At 38.7% G+C, this 23,958-nt stretch overlaps 1 protein-coding gene across 4 annotated transcripts; it reads left to right on the forward strand.

Moving 5' to 3' along the window:
* The first annotated feature begins 1,937 nt into the window (after nucleotides 1-1,937).
* Nucleotides 1,938-21,134, forward strand: esrp1 (epithelial splicing regulatory protein 1). Of its 4 annotated transcripts, none has more exons than XM_017453175.3 (15): nucleotides 1,956-2,301; nucleotides 2,596-2,724; nucleotides 3,819-3,932; nucleotides 4,090-4,204; nucleotides 4,964-5,059; nucleotides 5,153-5,207; nucleotides 5,338-5,448; nucleotides 5,656-5,788; nucleotides 7,148-7,190; nucleotides 7,290-7,591; nucleotides 9,020-9,256; nucleotides 11,220-11,418; nucleotides 12,689-12,893; nucleotides 16,117-16,285; nucleotides 19,336-21,134. In XM_017453175.3, the coding sequence occupies exons 1-15, from the start codon at nucleotides 2,170-2,172 to the stop codon at nucleotides 19,444-19,446; spliced, it is 2,151 nt and encodes a 716-aa protein (XP_017308664.1). In that variant the 5' UTR covers nucleotides 1,956-2,169; the 3' UTR covers nucleotides 19,447-21,134. The 4 variants fall into 4 exon arrangements, with proteins under 4 accessions (XP_053530940.1, XP_017308666.1, XP_017308664.1 ...); XM_017453176.3 differs by having other exon boundaries at nucleotides 1,957-2,301; nucleotides 11,220-11,406; XM_053674965.1 differs by lacking the exons at nucleotides 16,117-16,285; nucleotides 19,336-21,134 and adding an exon at nucleotides 15,053-15,772 and having other exon boundaries at nucleotides 1,938-2,301.
* The last annotated feature ends 2,824 nt before the right edge of the window (nucleotides 21,135-23,958 follow it).

Consider the following 23,958-nt stretch of genomic DNA (forward strand, 5'->3'; position numbering starts at 1 on the left):
GGACATCAGCGTACAACGCATGTCTTTGAACTGGGGAGGAAACCCCTGAAGCACTGGGAGAAAATGCAAACTCCGCACACAAAGGGCAGAGGCAGGATTCGAACCCACAACCCCAGCGGTGTGAAGCAAACATGCTAAACACTAAGCCACCGTGCCCCCCAATCTTTCAGCATATTTTTCCTATTTTATTTTGAGAGAGTTAGTGGATAATTCATTAAACCCACATGTTTGACTTCTCAGCCTCAGAGTCAGGTTGTTGTTTTGAAAGACTGCCTTAATTTTCCCATTAGAATTTTTTCAAAACAAGTGCAACAGCATTCCACTGTAGATTGTCAAAGTGTGCAATGAACTATTTGCATCGCAACACTTTATTAAGAACACTGAAAAGTTGGTACTTACACTGTCCTTACTTGCATAATATTCCAGCTCCTGTACTTCAGATTTCTGCACATCACAAACTCATTTGTGTTTGATTGCAGCCCAGACTTACTATTCTGACCATCATGTGAATGATTGTGCACCATTCTAGGGCAGTGGCACTGTGCAGAAGCCTCTCTGCTATCAGTGGATGTGTACCATGTGTACCTAGATAGCAGGATTGCTAATGACACAGAATTTTTAAAGAGTTCACCTTACTGTACTCTTACTGTAAATACTGCATTAGCCTACACTCTCAGGGGGGAAAAAACACACACCAGTATTTAATCTATACCTTTCTTCGTTGACAGGGTGGTACCCTTAAATTGTGTACGTTTATGTCTCTTTCACCTGGAAATGTAGATATAGTGTACCTTTAAGAGAGATGTAAAGTGTAATTCCACTGTAATTACTTAGATTAAAGCTTTAAAGGTCTGCACCTTTCTAGTTAAAGATATATTGTATACTAAAGGTGCAAAAGTTTTATGTTTGAGGGTATCAAACTTAAATCCACAAGCAAATGAACATGGGAAAAGAAAATTCCCTGGCACAACATAAATAGTGTAACTTGCAGATTGGCTGATTATTATTATCATTATTATTACAGATCACTTATTTATTTTATTTGATGACTACTTGAGTGGGCCATGATTTCCTTTCCAGTACACGTTCATAAAAAAGGGTACTACATTGTACCATTCCTTGTTGATGGAGTGGTATCCATAAGAATTCAACTTTTGTACCTTCACATAAAATGTGTATGTAGTGTACATTTTTTCAGCAGGGAAGTACATCTTTTGTACCTTAAATCATTTTAAAAGTAAACTATACCCATGTTTTGTGAACATAGTGAACGCTGGTGAAAGCTAGATATTATAGGTACAAAAGATCTACCTCCCTACTGAAAAATCCAGCGTCTTCAGACTGGCTTCCCAAACACAAGCCAAACTAGTCAAGCTGGTAGACCATTTTGTTAGTTCCTAATACTTATTTGTCTATGATGTAGCATTAGTAGTAATTAAGAAATTGTCTGCTTTCTAACAGCTTCTAATGACTGTCAACCAGCTTGACCAGTTCAGCTTGTGTTTTGGGAGCTGGTACAGTAGCTTATGAATTTTTTTTTTTCTCATCACTGAGAGCTTTCACCTTTAAACGTGGTTATAGTGTACCTTTAAACAATGACTTAAGGTGCATACTATAGGTACAAATGCTTGTGTGTGCTTGAAGGTATCACTTCTGTTACAGTAATACAGTTAATACACTTTCTTCTGAGAGTGTAGTGATGAATTGACTAAGTTATTGAGCTAGATTGGCTTTACTTTGTCGTGGGATATGTTTTGCTTGTGTGTGTTTTTCCTGGTCCTTTGCCACGTCCCTGTTTATGAGCACCAATAGAGTGCGCTCGCGCTGGCCAGGTAACGCTTTACCTGTGGGTCACGTGGGCGACAGCCAGGTAAGAGGCGCGAACAAAAGCGAGCACGAGCGAGCAGCCATTACGGGGCTCGCGCGACTGTGTTTTTTTTTTTTTTTTTTTTTTTTTTTTGCATAGAGTTTCACACGCAATCGAAAGGCTACGGAGACATAAAGGAGCTCGGCGCAGTGCTTACCTGTCCTTAGGTGTGGGGGTGACTGGGGGCCCTTACTTCACTGTCACCTGGGAATTTCTCTGGTATCAGGGTTTCGGGTTGTTAACATTTGCTTTATTTCTTTTCATTTTTTTTCTTCTTCCGTTTACTTGTGTATTTTTAAAAAATGACGGTCAATCCTGAATACCTGGTGCTGCTCTTCACCACGACGTCTGGCGCGAGCGGAGACCTGTTAGGTTCAGACGAGAAGGAAATCATTCAGCTGGTGTGGCAGGTCTTGAATTTAGGCAATAAAACGGTAACTAACTATCCTTTTTGTCAGGCTAAGTGAGAATAACTTTGACTATCCACAATTCTACATTTAGAACAAACTTTTGTTTTGTTCTTTAAAGTTTATTCAATATTTTATTTTGGTAAAAAGCTCGACGACGCCTGGAGGCTAGCTAATCGGCAAAATATTCAAAACCATACACGCTGAAACAGGTTTCTCACAGATATTCGGTGTATAACAGACACGTTTAGACGGATTCTTTGTGTGTTTGACTTTATTTTGATGTGAATACTTGTTGTTGTTGTTGTTGTTGTTGTTAAGACTGGTGCAGTGAATGAAGTGCTGGTGAAGCCGGAGAGTGTGGAGCTGACGGAGGACTGCAGGGAGGCGAGCGGCCTCAGTGAGGAGGCCCTTTCAGCTGCTGCTCCGCTCGAACAAGCTCTCAGTCAGGTACGAAATCAAACAGCATGGAGTTAGTAATAATAAACACTTAAACACACACACACACACACACACACTTTATTTTATACTTCACTGAATAATATGATACCACTGTTTAACAGTCAGTAGTTTGTTTGTTTGTTCGTTTGTTTGTTTTAAACGTGTGTACCGACATGCAAACCACAGAGTGGAATTACATTATTACATATTTATATTTGTAGTTTGATTTATTTATTAGTTGCTTGCTTATTTGGACTCCGAGATCAATTCCAGTTGGCATTACAGGTAAAATAATCTACAAGGATGACAGCAGGAATGTTTACTAATGGGTTCTCTAGGTTTCAGCTGACGTCTTGAATGATTTTATCTTTAGATAAAAGAGTTTGAGCTCAGTTGAAATTTGATTTCTATTTATTCCAACAATTTCAGATGACTGGAATTGTACTTTGTGGTTTCAGCTGGAGTTTTGCTCAGGGAGTCGATTGCTTACGCTTTTATCTCGTGTAGCTATCACCCTGACTCGGATTAAATTTATTTGACATGGTTTTGATTTTATGTTTTGATAGCATTGAAAGCAGACATGAACATCAAGTGGTTTTTTTGTTGTTGTTGTTTTTTTTGTTGTTGTTGGCATCACATGTCCATGTGGTATCATGTCCACAGCTATGCACGGTGTCAGAAAAAACCCCAAAGGGAATATGTTAAGCAAATATGTTGATCCAAATATGATGAGTAAAATCCATACAAACATACACGATACAGCGGCTGAGAAAATGCGTAGAGTGTAAGGAAGGACACTTAAGCGCGTATGTTGTACACAATAAATGCAAAACGACGTATATGTAGTTTTGCGGACATTGGTTTCTGACTTTTCAGACACTCTGTAATTGACCAACTTACAAATGATGGTTTAAGAACATAATGATCACTGTGTTACTTTAATGACATTTGAATTACTTCAAAATGTTGATGTGCCGATATTGGCCATAACATTTCTGTTATACTTGTACTGAGAAATGTGTGGGGGACTCATTTACCCTGCAGTTGAAATCTAAATCCGGACAGTAATAGTTTCATTAATGGTATGTGTCTGTGTGTTGTAGTTTAATGAAAGGTTGCAGTCAGAAATAAGCACAAGTTCAGGAAACTCCTTCTGCCTCTGCACGGATGGTCAGCTTCACCTGCGTCAGGTTCTGCACCCAGAAGCTTCCAGCAAGGTATGAAGGTCTACTACTGTAACCTAATGTTATAACTCTGTCATTACATTATTTTATATTGTACATTATCAGTCATGTACAGTTGTTAATGTTACTGGGCTTCAAATTCTGTTGCCAGCATCCCTGAAGCTAAATGTAGTTGCGCTTTCTGTTGCAGAACATCCCACTACCCGAATGTTTTTTCTCGTTTTTTGACCTGCGGAAAGAGTTCAAGAAGCATGTCCCATCTGCGGCTGATCTGAAGGATTTGGATCTTAAGTTTATGACAGATTGTATCCTTTGGCTTTTTTTTCTTTCTTATTTATTGTTTAGCATCAAGACCATTAACCGTCCAGGAATCTGAATAGCTGATCTGTTGACATACACTAGTATACACAAGATTAACAGCTATGCAACATGGACTGCTCAGTGAAGTTGTGTAATTTGCACAGTTCTATTTGCATTGCTCCTAACATATTGTATAAAAGCACCTTTTTTCTCGGTGTTATAATGAAAGTTACACCATGTTTATAGTCGATACTCCGAGGCAAAGGCTGTATTTTATATACGTAAACGTGCACTCAGACTGAAGTCAGAAGTCAGTTGACAGCCTGTGTGAGAGGTAGTATGCTAAAGGGTGTGAGTGTGTGTGTGTGTGTGTGTGAGGAAAAGGGTGTTGGCTGCAGGAGCCCTAAGGTTTTGAAATGCAAATAGAGAGACAATAGTGTGCACCTAATAAGCCTGCAAGAGAAAGCAAAGAATGTTTAGCCAACAAGCTTGGACTGCCACACCCACCTAATGACATCACACATACACACATATACACACACACATGCACACTTGAGCATATATAATACATACAAAGGTGATTCATAAACTTTCCTTTTCAATAGACTATGATTACATTAGGTTATACATTAGTGGTTATAATGAGTTGATATAAGCGATTATCCTGCTCTTTTGTTTTTAATCACATTATTATCATTAATTAAGATGTGTTATGGTGTGGAGTATAGGGTTTGGTAGCTTTCCTTAACTGCGCCTCTGGTCAGACCTGAATGTGAAGGTGGATTCTGTTAATAACTTTACTGCGCTAAAGATTCAGCAGATGTCCAGCATTGCTCTAGCACTCGTCTCTGAGCCTGTCTGTAAGTGACACACTTATATACACACACAGACACATTCACTTACACACACTCATATGTGAGAGTTTAATTTGAAGTTTTACAATATCATCACAGGTCAACTGTTCTCGTGCCCTGAGAAAGTGAATGAGAAGTTTGAAACTGGTACCTGGTAAGACTTTCCTTTAACCACGTTTATGTAGTGTTCCTCAGTGTTATATTCTGTAATACTTCATATAATACTTTATGGTTGGTTATATTGTTGCATATTATATTGTGTGTGTGTATGTGTGTGTGTGCAGCAGCAAGATGGAGAGGATAGATGACAATACTGTGATCAGGGCTCGAGGCCTTCCCTGGCAATCCTCAGACCAGGACGTTGCACGCTTCTTCAGGGGTCTCAACATTGCCAAGTATGCACCTCTAATTAAAGTGATTTTAAATTGTGTATAATTGTAATATATGTTGTATTGTATAGTGCATTTCAAAGCTTTCTTAAAAGTATTAATAGAGTGTACCTAACAATGCCAAAAGCACAAGGCTTTATTGATTTATAAAATTTATATAAATCTTCCAAATGGACCATATAATCATAGGCCTGTGTGTGTGTGTGTGTGTAGAGGGGGTGCTGCTCTATGCCTGAATGCTCAGGGCAGAAGGAATGGTGAGGCACTCGTTCGGTTTGAGAGTGAAGAACACCGGGACCTGGCGCTGCAGAGACATAAACATCACATGGGCTCAAGATACATTGAGGTGCATTTTATTAACCATCATTAGTACAACAAGAGTTATACCTATGTTAATGTTGATATATGTGATCTCATTCCATTAATAAGAATTGTATTACATCATCCTGTTATCTTACCAATGTAAGCATGTGTATTTTGTCATCCTAATATGTGTGTCATTTAGAAATGTATTTTGATTTAATAACATAATAGTGCACACCAGTATTCAGACCCCAGATGTGACTGTGCTACTCGGACAGTTGTGCAGGAGTTGTGTGCGTAGGGTAGAGTTTGCCAAAAACAGTCATGCGTCTTAGTTATGCACTTTGTTATGCATTCTGACCTTGAATTTAAATAGACTTTTTTAAATGTGATATGAGCTCGAGTGAGGCGGAGAATTAAATCCAGCGCTACTGTTCGATAAATTGTTGTCACCACAGTATTTCATGCTAAAATGTGGTGTGTTTTGTGCTGCAAATAGATTTGGAAAAACGATGGAATGTCATTTGAGGGCAATATAAAATAAATAAATATGACAGATAAATGGCGCACTTATATATAGCACTTTTATCCAAAGCGCTTTACACTGGTTCTCATTCACACACACACCAATGGTATTAGAGCTGCCATGCAAGGTGTTAACTTGCCATCAGGAGCAACTTGGGGTTCAGTGTCTTTCCCAAGGACACTTTGACATGTGGATTAATGCGGCCCGGGAATCGAACCGCCAACCCTACTATTAGTGGACAACCCGCTCTACCAACTGAGCCACTGCTGCCCTTATAAACAGATAATTAATTAATAAAAAGTCCACAGAATATTCAGCTTATTAATCAGAGACATCTCAGAGACTGAATTATATATGGATAAAGTTATGAATAACACTTACTTAAATCAAGCTTTAAAGTGTCGCAGATGAGTGCTTGGTCAGCTTATCCTTCAAACTGGTGGCATGTTTTCTGTACAGGAGAACACACTGTATTAACAAAAAAAATTATTTCCATTATTTTATTCATTCAGCCATTCAAAATAGCAAATTAAAAGCATGATAAAATAGGGTAAATTCCTCAGACACATTGTGATTTCATGTCTCGTGGCCACATTAAATGTTGCGAACAAAGTACTCTCAGTGAACAAAAAAAAAACTGCAATTACAGTATTTGTCTTAAGCGTACACCTACTCTGATCTTTCTCATCATAAATATGGAAGTAACTTTTGAACTTCAATCATTAACCCAGAACACGGTCTGTAACAGTACCTGCATGCTAATATAATAGCTATTATACTATAGAATATTTTCTTAAAGATCAAATTGTGTCTTTTCCTTTATCTGATAATAAATAAAGCAATGCAGAGAGAAAATATTGTAGTTTTGTGTTCCAGGTTTATAAAGCAACTGGTGAAGACTTCTTAAAGATAGCAGGAGGTAAAGAAACAGTCTTCTCACAGCATCTTGTGCCCTTTTTGTCAGAAGGAGTAACGTTGTATGTAATACAAATACATTATATTTGTGTTTCAATAACAGGCACCTCTAATGAAGTTGCAAAATTCCTCTCACGGGAGAACCAGGTGATCGTGCGCATGCGAGGGTTACCGTTCACTGCCACAGCTGAGCAGGTGCTGCAGTTCTTCGCTCCGTCGTGCCCAGTGACGGACGGCACAGAGGGTATACTATTTGTGCGCTTCCCTGATGGCAGGCCCACCGGGGACGCTTTTGTCTTGTTCTCCTGTGACGAGTACGCAGAGAATGCACTGAAGAAGCACAAGGAAATCCTGGGCAAGAGGTACATTGAGCTGTTCAAGAGCACAGCGGCAGAGGTGCAACAGGTTTGTACAAATATTATTCATGGAATCATTTATTAAAAAGGGTATGAACCAGTGACCAGTGGTTTAGACCAGTGGTTCTCAGAGTGGTCCAGTGAAGCATAGCCAGAGAGTCTATGATTGTTCTCAGTTTTGTTACAGTGGTGGAAATCACAATCCTATATTATTAAAGCTATTGTTTTTATTATTCTTATTAGACTGGTCTAATAATTGAATCCAGATACAAATAATGTCACCTTGGACTTAGTATGTATTATTAGTGTGAATAATAATCTCTATGGCTCTAATAAACTGAGAACATATTATTGGGCCCTTTAAATAATGCCAATTGACTACATCAGTGCTGATGGTGTCCTCTGAATAAATTTGTAGTTTTTAAGTGGTCCCTGGCTATAAAATGTTTGAGAACCCCTTGTTTATACGACTTGGTGCCACAAGCCAGCACACTGCACTGCTTTTCGTGCTCTTACTTGATTTGACTCATCAACTACGTCAGTCTAATTGATTGGCTGAACTGAGTGTGTTGCAGCAGGGATGTTACGTAAATTTGTAGGACTGTGGTAATCCAGCTCTGGATTTTGACACACCTGTAGTAAGTCAGCATTGTTTCTTGCCTAACTTGCCAACGAACCAGGCATAACAACAGGCTTTCCTGGTAAGGTGTTTCCTGTACTTGAGGTAATATTTTAGTGGTGCACCCAAGTATATTGACTAGCACCTGAGTATATTTATTCTCATACCAAAATGTTTTATTTATTAATTTGTTCTGAGAAATCAGTTCCTCATTTCCAGTCTGGGGAAGATAACATATAAGAGAGAAATAAATATTCTAAATAGCGAGAAAAAGAGCAGAGCAGCATAATATGTACTAATGAAGGAAAAAAACTGACAAAGCTGGTAAATCTTATCCTGATGAAGAAAAAGAAAAGTGAAGAAATTTTGCCTTTGGCAGTTTGCAATCCTGGTAAATGATGCTTAAAGTGTGTGTGTGAGCGCATAAAAAGATAACTGCCAGTGCACTGACAAAGCATTTCAGTCAAACTATATGCAGTTGTACCCAAATTGTTGCAGTATTAGTGATCAGCACTAAATGTTATTCAAATGTCAAATGTATTTTCTTATACGTACCTTATATGGGTAAATTATATATGTGTGTGTGTGTGTGTGTGTGTTGTTCGCAATTACTTAAAACTTCTTTGCTGATATAATACAAGCGTTGTATACACCCAGTGAAGTTGGACCATACAGAACACATGCTCACACAGACACCCACACAGGGTGTGTTGTCATTTTATTACCGCTCTTGCAGAAAGCAAACATTGGTATCCTCTTGGCCCAGATCCATCACTGCAGTGTGCTGCTCATTGTTCTAATATGTCGTAATGTTTGGAAAAGTTTTTATTTCATTGTGCGGACATCTGTATGTGACAGGTTTTGAACAGATATTCCTCGGTGCCGCTAATTCCAGTGGCCCCCTCACCTATCCTGCCCTTAGTTGCCCAGCCAGCGTTTGTGCCACCAACAATTGCTGCCATACACGGAACGAGGGACTGTCTGAGACTGAGAGGTCTGCCATATGACGCTACTGTTCAAGATATCCTGCTATTCCTAGGCGAATACACAGCCGATATTAAACCACATGGAGTACACATGGTTCTCAATCAGCAGGTAAGACAAGTACATACACAATGTATACATCGACGTCTTGGGTCCCACATGCAAGATTGTTCTTAATGTTAAGGTTCAATTCAATTCAATTTCAATTTAATTTTTATTTGTATAGAGCTTTTAACAATGGAGATTACCTCAAAATGTCTCAGTTAATGATAGTTTCTTTAACACACACACACACATATTCTTATTCTTACAGATCTTATTGTTAATGTTCACCATCTACAAAGGTTGTACGAACACAAAGCCACCGTAGCAAGATTACAATATTGTATATTCTCTGAGGTTTCATATTGGTTGTTGTGCACAAGTTCTCCAGTACTACAGGTGGTGCTATTAGATTTCATGACAGTTTCCATAACAACAGAAAGAAGATTGACACTCCTTCAAGTCATCCATCTTTGACAGAATCAGCTTGGGCATGTATTGTATTGTTTGTAACAGCAACCAGTCACATACACAAGAAGCTTGGTCACATAGCTTCTTCATCTGTGGAGTTCACCCAACCGCCATGTGCACGAGACGGCAAGCAAGCCTCTGCCGAAGTCTGAATGCTCTGTATTTACATCACATTGAAAACATGGAAACCAGCAAAACATCATCTCAGCATGAAGTACACAGAGGCCAGTAGGGCAGCTGGTTCTTCTATCTCTGTAAAGCTACGTATTTTGCAAAATGAGACTAAGAACGCGTATATAATGCACTCACTATTTTTAAGGTTTGCCCGGACCTGTTTTTAATAAATAAATAAATAAAATATTCATTCTTGCATGCAGATTATGTGGTTAGATGTGTTGTGGAATGCCTCATACATCTTCATAAACTTGTTTATGGTATATAGGCTTCAGACCCATCCAGTCTTTCACCATCATGTGGCCTCCAGACAATTACAGTATATATGAAAAAAATCTAAATGACAAAAGTGCATTTCACCATAAGGTTTAAAATTTCAACGGTAAAACTAAAACATTTCGAAAAGCCCCCTTGTGACAGTTATTATGAGAGTCATGTTTTGTAAATAAAACATATATGGGTTTGTTTTTACTTTTCAGTGTGCAGGTTCCCATTTTGCTTCCTATGGCTTATGTAGCTAATAACTGATGTTCTCCATCGAAAATAAAATTAATAAGTGAAAACCTGGAAAGGTTCTGAGGGTTCAAAATGTTGTTCAAACAACCTGTAATCTGAGTCAAAACATAAAACAGAAAAGCTACACAATATAAGCTTTGATTACCTATATATATATATATATATATATATATATATATATATTTGAGTATTTTCAGGGGCTTTAAATTTATGATCTTTTCTTGTTTTTCACTTTTATGTTTGTCCTACTTATGTGATGATACATATACACTACCTGTCAAAAGTTTAGACACACTCGTCCCCCCTAACCACACACATTTTAGAATAATAATAATAACACAATTGGAATAACACTGGAGTAACACAAATGGAACTATGGGAATTATGTTGTGATAATTAATCAAAATAATTTAATATTTTAGCATCTTCAAAGTAGACCCCCTTTTTGCCTAGAATTTCCAGAAATGTATTCTTGCCATTTTCTCAACCGATTTCTTGAGGAATTTCCCTGAGATGCTTTTTAAACAGTATTAAAGGAGTTCCCACCTACTCTGGACACTTATCGACTGCTTTTCGGAATATTTCTCTCCGAGTCAACCATTTAAAAAATATATTTTTGTAAATAAAATGTTAGTTTTCTAATGAAAGAAATTAATATGTTGGCACAATTATATTTTTGTCTACAACACCGATTTCAAACATTTAATCATACACCTTCAGATTAATAGGTTTTTAAGATCATGAGAAACATTTCAGCCGAGTGTCTCCAAACTTTTGACGGGTAGTGTATATAAAAATTCAGCATTCGGGATAAAAATTGAGGCATAGGCCTATGTTTAATTTGAGTGCATTTGTGTGTGTGTGTGTCTAGGGCCGTCCATCGGGTGATGCATTCATCCAGATGCGGTCGGTGGAAAGGGCGCATGCTACAGCTCAGCGCTGCCACAAGCGCAGCATGAAGGAACGCTACGTGGAGGTATTCGCCTGCTCGGCACAGGAGATGAATGTGGTGCTGATGGGTGGCTCGCTCTCAAGGAGCGGCCTTTCGCCGCCACCATGTAAGTTACGACGTAAGTGCTAATGGGCTGCGGGGCTGCTTCTCTGAGCTGCGGGTAGGTGGCGCTTCACGCCTTCCTCTTCCTCCTTTCCTTGCTCCCTTCCTTCCTCTCACTCAGAAGTCCATGGCACCGGAAGAAGACCGGAAGTGGAACAGGCAGGAGTGAAACCATCTGGGTGGATGTTCTTTTTTCTTTTTTTGTGATTATTTGTGGTGACTGATTCCAGGTTCACTCATTTTCCAGCTGTGGAGGGTGGGGCTCTAATTTGGAACTGATTTGGGATTATTAAATCTTTGATTTGTGAATGAATCTTGTGATTATCCTTTACCTGATTTGAAAATTGTATGGAACTCTGTTCGCATGATGCACAAGACGTGACGCGGACAAAACATGTGTGCAGTCACTTTTTCTTTTGGCGCAGTATAGCTTTCTCCTTCCCTTCCATCTGATCTAGTCTGGATTATCAGGTTGCTCACCTTTTGACCCCAAAATACCCAACATCAGGCACTCGGAGCACCTGGAGAAGCCAGATCATTTGAAAGTCCCACAGACACCACTCATGCTTTGGACTCTGTAGTGCACGTTGTTGGGAAGGTTGGTGGAGGAGGGTGGCACACCTGACTAGTTGTTGAATGATGGTGGCAGTCACTGATTCTTGAGGGAAGTTTAGGCCAGTCTGCACACTTTTGTAAAGGAAAGAATCTTGAGTATAACAATAGGATTTTAGACTCTGTGAGAACATGAAACAGTACCGGCCAGTAGAACAGGCTGATTTGAAGGTTGGAACACTGAGTGTTTTGCAGTGAGCAGTTCATTGTTTGTGTGCATGAGTGAGTGCATGATCTGACAACAAACAATGAACAGGGTCATAAAAAGAAGTTAAGAGTTACAATGGATTTCAGACTCTGAATTGAAGACTATAGATTATACAATGGTAAAAGTGTGTGTGTGGGGGGGGGGGGGGGGGGGGTAGGCTGGGTTGAAGTGTTTTAAAGAGGACTAGTATCATGCCCTATCACAGTTCTTTGCATGGTTTCTCCTTGAAAAACTCTGGTTTGCAATGGTTCTCTGGAGCCACTTCACACTGGTAAGTAAACTGAAACTGGTGCATTATCAAAATCCGTGAACTGAAGTGTGAATGGGCATGATTTGATCTGGTCCAAAACACAATTTAAACAAAATACTAACTATGGGTTTACCTAGTCACTTTAACTAGATGTGTGAGGTATTAGTTTTAGATTTGTCGTACCTAAACTCTTTCGTTCGTGTTCTGCAATTGCAGGTCTATCTCCTGCATCTTACTCTTTCCCTCCTGCGGGGGCTGTACTTCCTGCTGGCGCAGTGCTTCCTACAGGGGCAGTCCTTCCTGTGGAGGCAGCAGGTCTCTATCCCTCCCAGTTCCTGTTGAGTCCCCGCCCAATGGCACCGGCTACGTTCTACCCAGCTAACAACCAGATGTACATAAACTACACGGCCTACTATCCAAGGTAAGATCAAATACACAACCATTAGCATATTGAGAGACTCACAAACACATGTATCCCGTCTTATAAATTCTTATAAGTTCTGTTTCTGGAAGTCGTGGATCAGGACCTGATACAGAAACACAGTAAAAACCTTTGAAAGGCACTTAGTGCAAGACATATAAAGTCAAATAAAATGCTGTTCAGTAGGGTTCACAAATCCACAAATCAAAGTTAAAAAAATCATGCAGCTACTATAAAAATATTAATTATATGAAAATAATGTGATGTCACAACAGTTTTTAGAAATGAAACAAATGCTGCACATAGGACAGTTTTATATAATGTCTCTTAAAATATGAATTAATTAGCTTTTTAGTTAATGTAAAAAACAATAAAATAATATAAACTGATATAGACCAGGTACTTTGCTTGCTAGTTTTTATAAATGATGAAATAAGTTCTTGGCAGTGTACTCAGACGTTCATTTTTATGTACAGTAAATGAATTCTGGGATTTTATTTCATTAACCTTTGAATTAAGCTCATTTTAAGTCATTCAGTTAAACATCAGCTATCGTAGATTACATTTTCTAGCTGAATCGGCAGAAATGCTATTGTTTTGCCACTGGTTTTGAATAGGTTATTAGTAATGCTACTGTTATATAGTAGGTATCTGAAAAAAAAAAGGTATCTGAAAAAAAAAATCTGAGTGGATTCCTCTACTGACGAGCCAGGTGTGTTATATTAGTGCAGCCTGAGAGTTGCTGTAGTAGTCTCAAGACCTAATGAACTCTAATAAGACCTTGTGGCCTGGCATGAGTTATGTTTTTATTTGCTTTCCAGAAGAGCAGCTGAAAAATTTAAATATGTTACAAGTAAATGAAAAAAAAATGCCAGCATCCCTTGCATAATTACTTGGCTGTTGTTTATTTTCTCATTTTCATTTCATTTTTTTAAAGTCATGAATGATACAACATTTGATAACATAACATTATATAATATTCTTATATCCCAATTAATCACAAAATTATAAAGAGGTGTACATGACTGTGTTAAGTCACCTTGAGTTAAATTGTAGAAATTTCTCTTTAAAAACATGGCTAGTTAAAACCAGCAGTTACAATTATGTAGTTTATTTTTTACTAATGAACAACGTGATTTTGACTATAATGTTGGAGGAAAGTTGGCTTTAAAAAAAAAAGAAGATTTTTTACTTTGATTCCAGTAATTCTCAGCATTACTTGTACTTTAAGTCACCAAATTTTACTGATTGTAAGTTTGAATTCACTTGAGGCAGCTTCACAGAGCTCTGAACATAATAACCCTGTTACAGCCTTCAAGAAAGACTTGCACATCCAGAACAGCACATTTTAGCTGGGTGTGTTTCTGTGTTCTGTGTGTGTGTGTGTGTGTGTGTTTGTGTTTTTCACACCCAGCTCCTATAACCCCTATACGGAAATGTGTGTGGGAGGACTGGATGGGTTACCTGATGATATTTGAATAAATCAAATGAGTGTGAGGTTCATTTAGGTACGCACAATTCAGGATGAAATAGGAATCTTTTTTTTTTTTCAGATTAGAATTTAGATGATTCTCACACAAAATTCTTTGTCAAATTTTGTAAGGAACAATATTTATTAAATTCTTACATTACTGTAGGTACTGATAGCTACATTTTCCTAGCGGCTATGTGTGAGTAAAAGGAAACACATTAAATATGATCATACTGAAATATTTCTGAAGTTTGTAGTGATCCTGGTACTAATTTGTTGGTTGCTGGTGCTGTTTTAATTTTCCTTGCAGTTGTCTGCCACTCAGACATCACAGGGGGTCGTTGCTTGTGCAGTTATAATGGCTTTTAAACGGAGAAAAAAAATCCACAATCTCTAACATACTCTGTAACAGTCAGGTTTGACTGTTAGCTCCTAAAAACAAACAAACAAAACAAAACAAAAAAACCCAAGAGCTTCTTTTCTCACTCACCATTTTCTAGCGACATGCAGAATATCACCTGCGAAATAAGCAACGTTCAACATCATATTAATGAAAAGCCCAAGAGACAACAAACTTTGGAATCAAAGTTCCATAAAGCACTGGCGCTGAGTTAGAGCAGATACTCGGCTCAGCTAGTTAGCGATCTACGAGATAATCCATCCATTTTCTATACCGCTTATCCTACAGGGTCATGGGGAACCTGGAGCCTATCCCAGGAAGCATGGGGCACAAGGCGGGGTACCCCCTGGACGGGGTGCCAATCCATCACAGGGCACAATCACATACACAATCACACACCCATCCACACACCCATTCATACACTACGGACACTTTGGACATGCCAATTAGCCTACCGTGCATGTCTTTGGACTGGGGGAGGAAAATGGAGTACCCGGAGGAAACCCCTGCAGCACGGGGAAAACATGCAAACTCCGCACACACAGGGCAGCGTGGAGAGAATTAAACCCTCAACCCTGGAGGTGTGAGGCGAACCTGCTAATCACTAAGCCACTGTGCACCCTATCTACGAGATAATAATATTAATTCCTTAGCTTTATATAGCACTTTTCTAGACACTCAAAGCGCTTTACATTGTATGGGGTGGAAATCTCTTCAACCACCAGCAGTATCCACTTGGATGATCTAATGGCAGCATCCACTTGGATGATCTAACGGCAGCCATAGTGCGCCAGATCACCCACGACACAACAACTATTGGTGGAGAGGAGAGGAGAGTGATGTAGCCAGATCAGGGATGGAGATTCAGAGATGACAAGTGCCATGGTGTTGATAGTTGCATTAACATAAATTGAAGCCTTGGAACCTTATCTGTTTGAGCAGCATGTACCGATAAGGAGGTGAGAGAGCTGGACAGATTAAAGGACTAAAGTGCTCCTGCATCCCTCTCTTTAGGTAGAGATGAAGCAAGGGCTAATTTCCACTGGCACCACTATCAGCAGGTAGTTGAACGGCATTGAGGGTAATGTAAGAAACCGTTAATCAAAGCAAAAATAGACTAACATGTCTATGAAAGAAGTTGAGTCCTGCGTTGACCAAAACTCTAACAGGTTACTTCATGATTTTTTTTTTTTTTTTTTTGCTATTTAATGGTTGAGTTTGTTAAAAAAAATAAAAAAAAAATTTGTGCTGGTCATTGTCTTTTGTCACTTACAATGCTACAAAAATAGGAAAATATATAGTATAGTATCGTGATACTTGTACTACGTGCTTTAAAATGACTTTGCCTTTAGCCCCCCAGGTTCTCCACCCAATGTGGGCTACTTCCCAGCAAGTACACACACACCTGGCTCTGTCCTCTCCAGCCCACATGCAGCACTGATCAGGATGCAGGGCCATACATCCACTCATACCTACACCAACGGAGTAAAGGAAATCCTCAGCATGGTGCAGGCTTATCAGGTGGGTGAAACAGTGCACATCCGTCAGGAGCTTATACGTACACCCTTGAGGGTATCTGCTGTATATGCTGCAGAGGGTGTTGCTCAAGGGCCCAACAGTGATGGCTTGGCAGTACTCCGATTCGAAGTCACAGCCTTCTGATCAAGAGCCCTGTGCCTCGGTATTCAACACAGTTTTCAACAAAGTGTGTAGGAATTCTCTATTATTTTTTAAATCAAGTTTAGTTGTTGCCAATTCGGGTATCTCGGAACTTTTCTGAGTCTGAGTAATTAAAATTCAGAAGGAAAGCTTTGAACACGAACCATTCAGTGAGTGCGCTAGTGCGCTAGTGCTGTCCTCGTTCTGCTTTCTATCCCAAAAGTTCAGTGGAAAATGAAAGGTGTGTGTAGTTGGGTGTTTTTGGGTAGGGCTTGGTTGTAGAAAATATTTGGGTGTGTCCTATGTCCTGTGGTGTTGAGCATAAGAGATTTAAACGTTTCAGTGGAAAAGCTGTGCATTAAGCTGAACAGGTTCATCTGGTCTGAATTCCCTCACATACGTTACACAGGGTGTGGTACATTGGCCTGCAGTAACACGATTCTGCTGTCGTATTCTCTCTGTTCGTCCTCAGGCGTCTCTCATATTTTGGAACAGTGAAAGTAGTAGATTACATTAGTAGGAAGTACTGATCTCAAAACTAAATATAACATGCAAAATATGCAAATGAGAATGAGCTCAACATGAAAAACGCTCTTTTAATCACAAACATATGTTTGAGTGTCACATATTAGTTTATAGTAAGTGGGTCAAGGTTAGTTATTTTGAAATTTGCTGATGCGTGTTCACACTCTGTCGGCATGTATCTGATACTCCACAGCAGTGGCCACCAACGCTGTTCCTGGAGATCTACCTTCCTGAAGACTTTAGCTCCAACCATAATCGTGCCCACCTGACCATCTAATCATCGCCTTAAGAAATTCTTGTTCAGCTAAAACGTGCGTTAGATGTTGGTTGGAGATGAAACCTGCAGGAAGGTACAGTAGATCTCCAGGAAGAGAGTTGGTAATATATTTCTGATTGAACTTGCCAGTAATGACGTCTGATCAATTTGTTTCTTTTGTTAAATGATTTCTGCAGTATGGTCTCTAAGAAGAGCGCTACTTTCTGATATCTCAGTGGAACTGCAGGATCTTTGACATAATACCAGAAGGCAAAAATATTAACCCAATTGATAGATGCAGAAGCACAGCAATAACCTGTCCTTAAAGCCAACCAGCATTAATGTACATAAGATTTCAACCTTGTTGAGTTGAAACTGGACCACACTTGGCTGTTGTATAAAGCAGGTTTCAGGCCCATGAACACTCAAAAGCATAAAAGTGGTAGTTCTTTGGGATTTTGCATGTACCTGCAATCCAGATGACTTTTAAATCATCCATTCATTTCTTAATTAATTAGCTCTAATTAGAATGCAACATAGTATTGAACGCAATTTCAGTCCAGCTTTCTCATGTCATCTCAGAGTTTTGTCTTCCACTGTCGCATCTGGCTTCACTACCCAAATAAAATCGAATAGAATTACACTAATGTTTGATTTTTTAAAAAAAAAATTAAAATTGTATGGTTACAGCCAAATGTGGAAACCTGTTGCTGAAATACCTGTTTTTGTGACAAATTGTATAGTTTTGCTGCAATACCTTCTGACCATGCATTCACCTGGAAACAGGAAAAAAAATTATTGCAAATTATTGATTCCTCAAATTATCTACAGTAGGACTGTGCACCTCTGACCTGTCCACCCCATATATCCAAAAACATGAATTTAGAATGAGGCAGTCAGATTTTCATTTAATATCTGTTGACATTTGAGTCCATGATGCCATGAATCCTAACAAAATGTCCAGGTCCTCTGGCAGAAAAACAGCCCCAAAACATTAAAGAGCCACCACCATATTTAACCATGGGCATGAGGTACTTTTCCATATGGCTACCTCTCTGTGTGCACCAAAACCATCTCTGGTGTTTATTGCTAAAAAGCTCAATTTTGGTTTCATCTGCCCATAGAACCCGATCCCATCTGAAGTTCCAGTAGTGTCTGGCAAACTGAAGACACTTGAGTTTGTTTTTGGATGAGAGTAGAGTTTTTTTTTTCTTGAAATACTTCCAAACAACTTGTGGTGATTTAGGTGACTTCAGATTGTAGTTTTGGAGACTTTCTGACCACAAGATGCAACTAACTTCTGCAATTCTCCAGCTGGGATCTTTGGAGATTTTTTAGCCACTCGATCCATCCTCTTCACAGTGCGTTCACACAATATCGACACGCGTCCAATTCCAGGTTGATTCATAACATTTCCGGTTGACTGGAACTTCTTAATTATTGCCCCGATGGTGGAAATGGGCATTGTCAATGCTTGTGCTATTTTCTTATAGCCACTTTCCATTTTGTGAAGCTCAACAACCTTTTGCCACTATATTCCTTGGTCTTACCCATTGTTATGAATGACTAAGGGAATTCTGTGTGTTACCTCATATTTATACCCCTCTGAAACAGGAAGTCATGGTTGAACAAGTTCCTGTTCCTAGTCACCTAGGTGTACTAAAAATGTTTAAATATCAATGGGAATATACTTCAAATATATTTTTCTCATATGAATTCATAGGAGTGGGAATAATTGTTGCACACCTATATTTAAAAACGATTTTTATTTTTTGGATAAAAATGTTTTGTTTGCAATTGTTTGATATCAATAAGAGCAGAGTATTTTTGTGAATTTTTCAAAGAAAATATCGAAAGGTTCAACAATAAACACAGTGTTTCACAGCCTTCTTTGCTCAAGGGTGCCAATATTAGTGGAGGGCACTGAATCTGGTTTAATATTCATGTTTAAAAGGAAGGTTATTGTTACATTGTGTGCTGAATTTTATAGAGAATACATGCTTTTGTAATATGCATGTAAAGTACACTTATCTGTTAATGAGGTATTCAGTGCTGTGCTACAGAATGACGCTGAGGTTAAACTAGCTGTGCAAGTTATAAATAGTAATATTTCTTTCTTTCTCTCTCACAGCCCAGCAACAGTGAAGCCTTGGTTACTCTGCCCCCCCTGCTCTCAGCCAAACAACCTATGGCAGATCAGAGCCTCGGAGGAGGGGCCTATCTGGACTTGCAGTTGATGTAGTCTGTGCCAGTCATAAAGCCACATCGTTTTATTGGAAAAGTTTGGCCCTCAGCAACATAGCATGTTTTGTCATTCTAGCTATTTATGTGAACTTATAAAAAGAATATATTAGAATGTTTGTATATATTGCACACTGTTTTACTGCATTGCTATATATGAGTTCAGTAATATTCTGCTTGTAGACAAGTAGTAGTTTCTCTCAGAGATATATGTGCCTTTGTTTTGTGTGTGTGTGTGTGTGTGTGTGTGTGTTATAACGAATAATCGCTCAGGAAAAAGTTAAACCAGAATGAGCATTTTTTTTTGCCATCTGCTTCGAATCAAACTTTCTATTATTCATTTTTCAGCCAAATTGTTAGAAAAAATTGCATATCTTTCTGTAGAGATCTCTGTCTTTTTGTGTGTGTGTGTGTGTGTGTGTGTGTGTGTGTGTGTGGCCTTGTCTGATGTGAATGTTGTGAGTGTTCGTGCCTTTATCCCAGCTGATGTGACTCTACAGTTAGTATGTTGGAACGCATATAGATGGCCTCAAGCTTGACTTTTTTTTTTTTTTTTTTTTTTTTAAGCTTCTACGATGAAGTTCAAAGAGCTATGTAACATGAAATGTTTACAAGGTATGCCACATCCTTATGCGTGGCCGAGTGCAGTAGGTTTGGAGCACAGGTGTCGTCGCTCACAGAAGTTTGCTTTAATCATTTCGCCAAAAACCATTCAGGGTCAGAAAAAGGAACAACCAGTACTTACTGTACTCTCTCTCTCTCTCTCTCTCTCTCTCTCTCTATATATATATATATATATGTGTGTGTGTGTGTGTGTGTGTGTGTGTGTGTGTGTGTGTGTGTGTGTGTGTGTGTATATATGTATGTGTGTGTGTGTGTGTGTGTGTAGCTGTTGTGCCTCATCCTTTAAATACACAAGTGTCATCCTCAACCATTTGATAGAGAAACACTTGTACCATTTAGTTTTAATTGCTGCAAATCGGTAGACGTTTTTATGTTTTATGTATGTCTGTGTGTGTGTGTGTGTGTGTGTGTGTGTGTGGGTGCAATAATCAGTGTGTGTACTTACTGTGCTCAACAAGTGTTTTGGGCCTACTAGAACAGACATACACACATGTATTTCAGATTATCAAGGTTGTTTGTGCATGTAATGTGATTTGAATTACAAGCCTGTGTCAATGCACAGGCTTTTTTTTATTGGCCATGATTCTCACAGCTTGTTCTCACTGCTTTTTTTAGTAAAGAATTTTTAATTATGTCTAGACTTTTATAAAATGTAGGATTAAAACATTTTTTTCACTAAGATGCAACGTTTTAGCTCCATTGAGTTCCTTCCCAAACGTGCCAACAGGAAGTAGTACAGAAAGCACTACTTAATTATACCAGGAAAATCTCAATTTATGCCATATCAGATGTCAGACATTTGTTTGGCTATAATGTTATGGACAAAGTGTTATTTTATTTTGGTATTTTTATGTTAACTTAAAAAGAAAAAAAAATAAAGAAAAATGTTAACAAATGTATGGAATTATTATTATATTTGACTTTAGTGATTTAATTTCTTCTACACTCGTGATCTGTAATTTATCAAAATGCAATAAGGGCAAGCTGTTTTAAATGAGCACTTATTTCCCATCTGATTCTGCATCATTGCAAACCTTGGTCCTTCAATAAAGCACATAATTGCCATCTAGTGGGCTGCAAGAACATTCATGGTTTACTGTATATTTTAAATGAGATGTGCACTTTAATTTTACTTTAGAGGGCAATTTTCCCAGTTATGGCATGACCATGTTTTTAAACCTCTAAAACTAATCTATTTTGAGGTTAAATGAGGCTAAAAAAGATGATGATGGTATTTTAACCCCCCCCCATGAGTGCATTTTTTTCTGCTATATGCTGGTTTTACGCACAAATGAATATTTGCTGAATTCTTCCCTGAAGAGATTCACAGCACTTAGTTGTGTCCTGTAATGTCTAACAAGATTGGAAATAATTGTAGAGGGACCTTGGACCATTTCTTCGCTCTTCAATTGAGACCACAGGTTATCATTAGGACCTAAACTGAGACTGAGATGGTCACTAAAACATAATCCACCTCCCGCAATTATTAATATCACGGCATGATTCCAGTTTTGGATTAAAATATTCTAGTACAGAATTCATGATGCCAACAGTGTTCATGAGAGCCCCTGAACATCAATGATCTACTGCCATATTTCCCAGTGTATATCAGGTGCTTTTCTCTGTATACAGTCTGCTTGCTTGGTTACGATCAGGACCTCCATTTTGTAGCTTGGTCTCATTTAAATGGTTCTTTACTTTTCTAATGTTCTTTTAAAACAGTTTGTAGGATGGCATCTTAAATTCAATTCAATTCAATTTGTACAGCACTTTTAACAACAGACTGTTACGAAGCAGTTTTACAGAAATCTGGAAGTGGATTTAAATTTAGATCCCTAATGACCACGCTAAAAGTGACAGGGGGCAAGGGGGAAAACAACAACATTGAGACAACATGAGGAAGAAACTTTGAGAGGAACCAGACCCTAAAGGGAACCCATCCCCTGCTGGATGATATTAGATATGGTGTGATATGTCATTGCTCTTGTATAACTGTATACCATACTAACTGTGTTGAAAGAAGGATGATCATCATACTCTTTATGATTACAGCAGCAGTTTTTAGGTGGTCTATAGTCTAAGTCTATAGTATCTAGATGAGATTATCTACTGAAGAAAGCTTGACTCTTGGGAATAAACTGTTTTTGGGAAATGTAAGTCTTTCGCATTTCTTTGTGGGACCATCCACAGCAACCATCAGGGCATGTAATAGCTGATGCCCATGCACCCAAATTCCTGGCAAATGTTTTTAACTGTCATGCCTGTGCTTCTGATGATATTTTAAATGATAGTGTATTATTATATACACATCACTTAAAGATCAGCAACTACAACCCTAATTCCAAAATAAAGTTGGGACAATTGATTTTTTAGCACTGTGTAACATCACCTTTACTTTTAATAACACTTATTAAGCGTTTGGGACATGAAGACAAGTTTAGCAAGTGGAATTTTCCCCCATTTGTTCATCCATTATGCATTTCTTCAGCTGTGCAACTGTACAGGGTCTTCGTTGCCTTATTTCGCACTTCATAATGCACCACACATTCTCAATCGGAGACAGGTCAGGACTGCAGGCAGGCCATGCTAGCACACACAGATTGTGGTTTGGCATTGTCCTGCTCTGGATGGTAGCATATGTTGCTCCAAAATGTGTACTTATGTTTCTGCATTAATGATGGCCTCACAGATGTGCAAGTTACCCATGCCACAGGCACTGACACAACCCATACCAGGACAGATGCTGGCTTTTGGACCTGACAATGATAACAGCTTGGATGGTCCTTTTCCTCTTTGGCCTGGGGAACACGACGGCTGTTTTGTCCAAAACCTATTTGAAATGTTGACTCGCCAGACCACAAAACATGATTCCACTGTGCTACTGTCCATCTCAGATGAGACCGAACCCAGAGAAGTCAGCGGCGCTTCTGGACAGTGTTGATGTTTGGCTTCTGCTTTGCATAGTAAAGCCTTATCTTGTATCTGCGGATGCAGCGGAGAATGGTGTCGACTGACAAAAGGTTTACCAAAGCATTCCCGAGCCCATGTCAGGATATCCAGTACAGACTCATGACGGTTTTTAAAGACAGTGACATCTGAGGGGATCGGAGATCACGTGCATTCAGAAGTTGTTTTCGGCCTTGCCCTTTACGCACCGAGATTTGACTGGATTCCTTGAATCTTTTAATCATCTGAGATGTGCACTGTAGAAGGTGAAATGCCCAAAATCCTACTGAATTGTCTTTGGGGAATGTTGTTCTCAAAGTGTTGGATTATTCACCGATGCATCTGTTGGCAGATTGGTGAGCCTCGATCCATCCTTGCTCTCGAAGGACTAGGCTTTTTTTGGAGGCTCCTTATATATTATAATTAAACGATTGCCTCACCTGTTTCACATCACCTTCTTATTTCAGCTTGTCACACCACTATTAGTCCTAAATTACCCGTGTCCCAACTTTTTTGGAACATGTCGTATGCATCAATTTCAAAATAAATGTTTACCTTCAAAAAACTACGCCGTTGATTAGGTAAATCAAATACCTTGTCTTGATACATTTTTTTGGTTTAAATACAAGTCAAAGTACATTTACAAATCACTCCTCTTTGGTTTTATTAGCATTTTCCATACTGTCCCAACTTTTTTCAGAATTGGAGTTGTACTTTTTGTGTTGAAAGCACATCCTCATGATGATGGATCACAGATTTCCAAAAGATGTGCAACTTCATGTTTATGCCCCAAGGCGGCAAAAAAGAAACATTAGGCAGTAATAGAGTTTCTCCACACTCACAGAAAGTAGTAGTAGTATTTTTTAAGTTGTGACATAAGTACTATTATGACATACAAATTTTTAAAACATTCTAATGAGAGTGATTTTTTTGAGGACAGTAG

Source organism: Ictalurus punctatus, chromosome 23 (genome assembly GCF_001660625.3).
Source record: "Ictalurus punctatus breed USDA103 chromosome 23, Coco_2.0, whole genome shotgun sequence".
In the NCBI taxonomy this organism is placed as follows: Eukaryota; Metazoa; Chordata; class Actinopteri; order Siluriformes; family Ictaluridae; genus Ictalurus; species Ictalurus punctatus.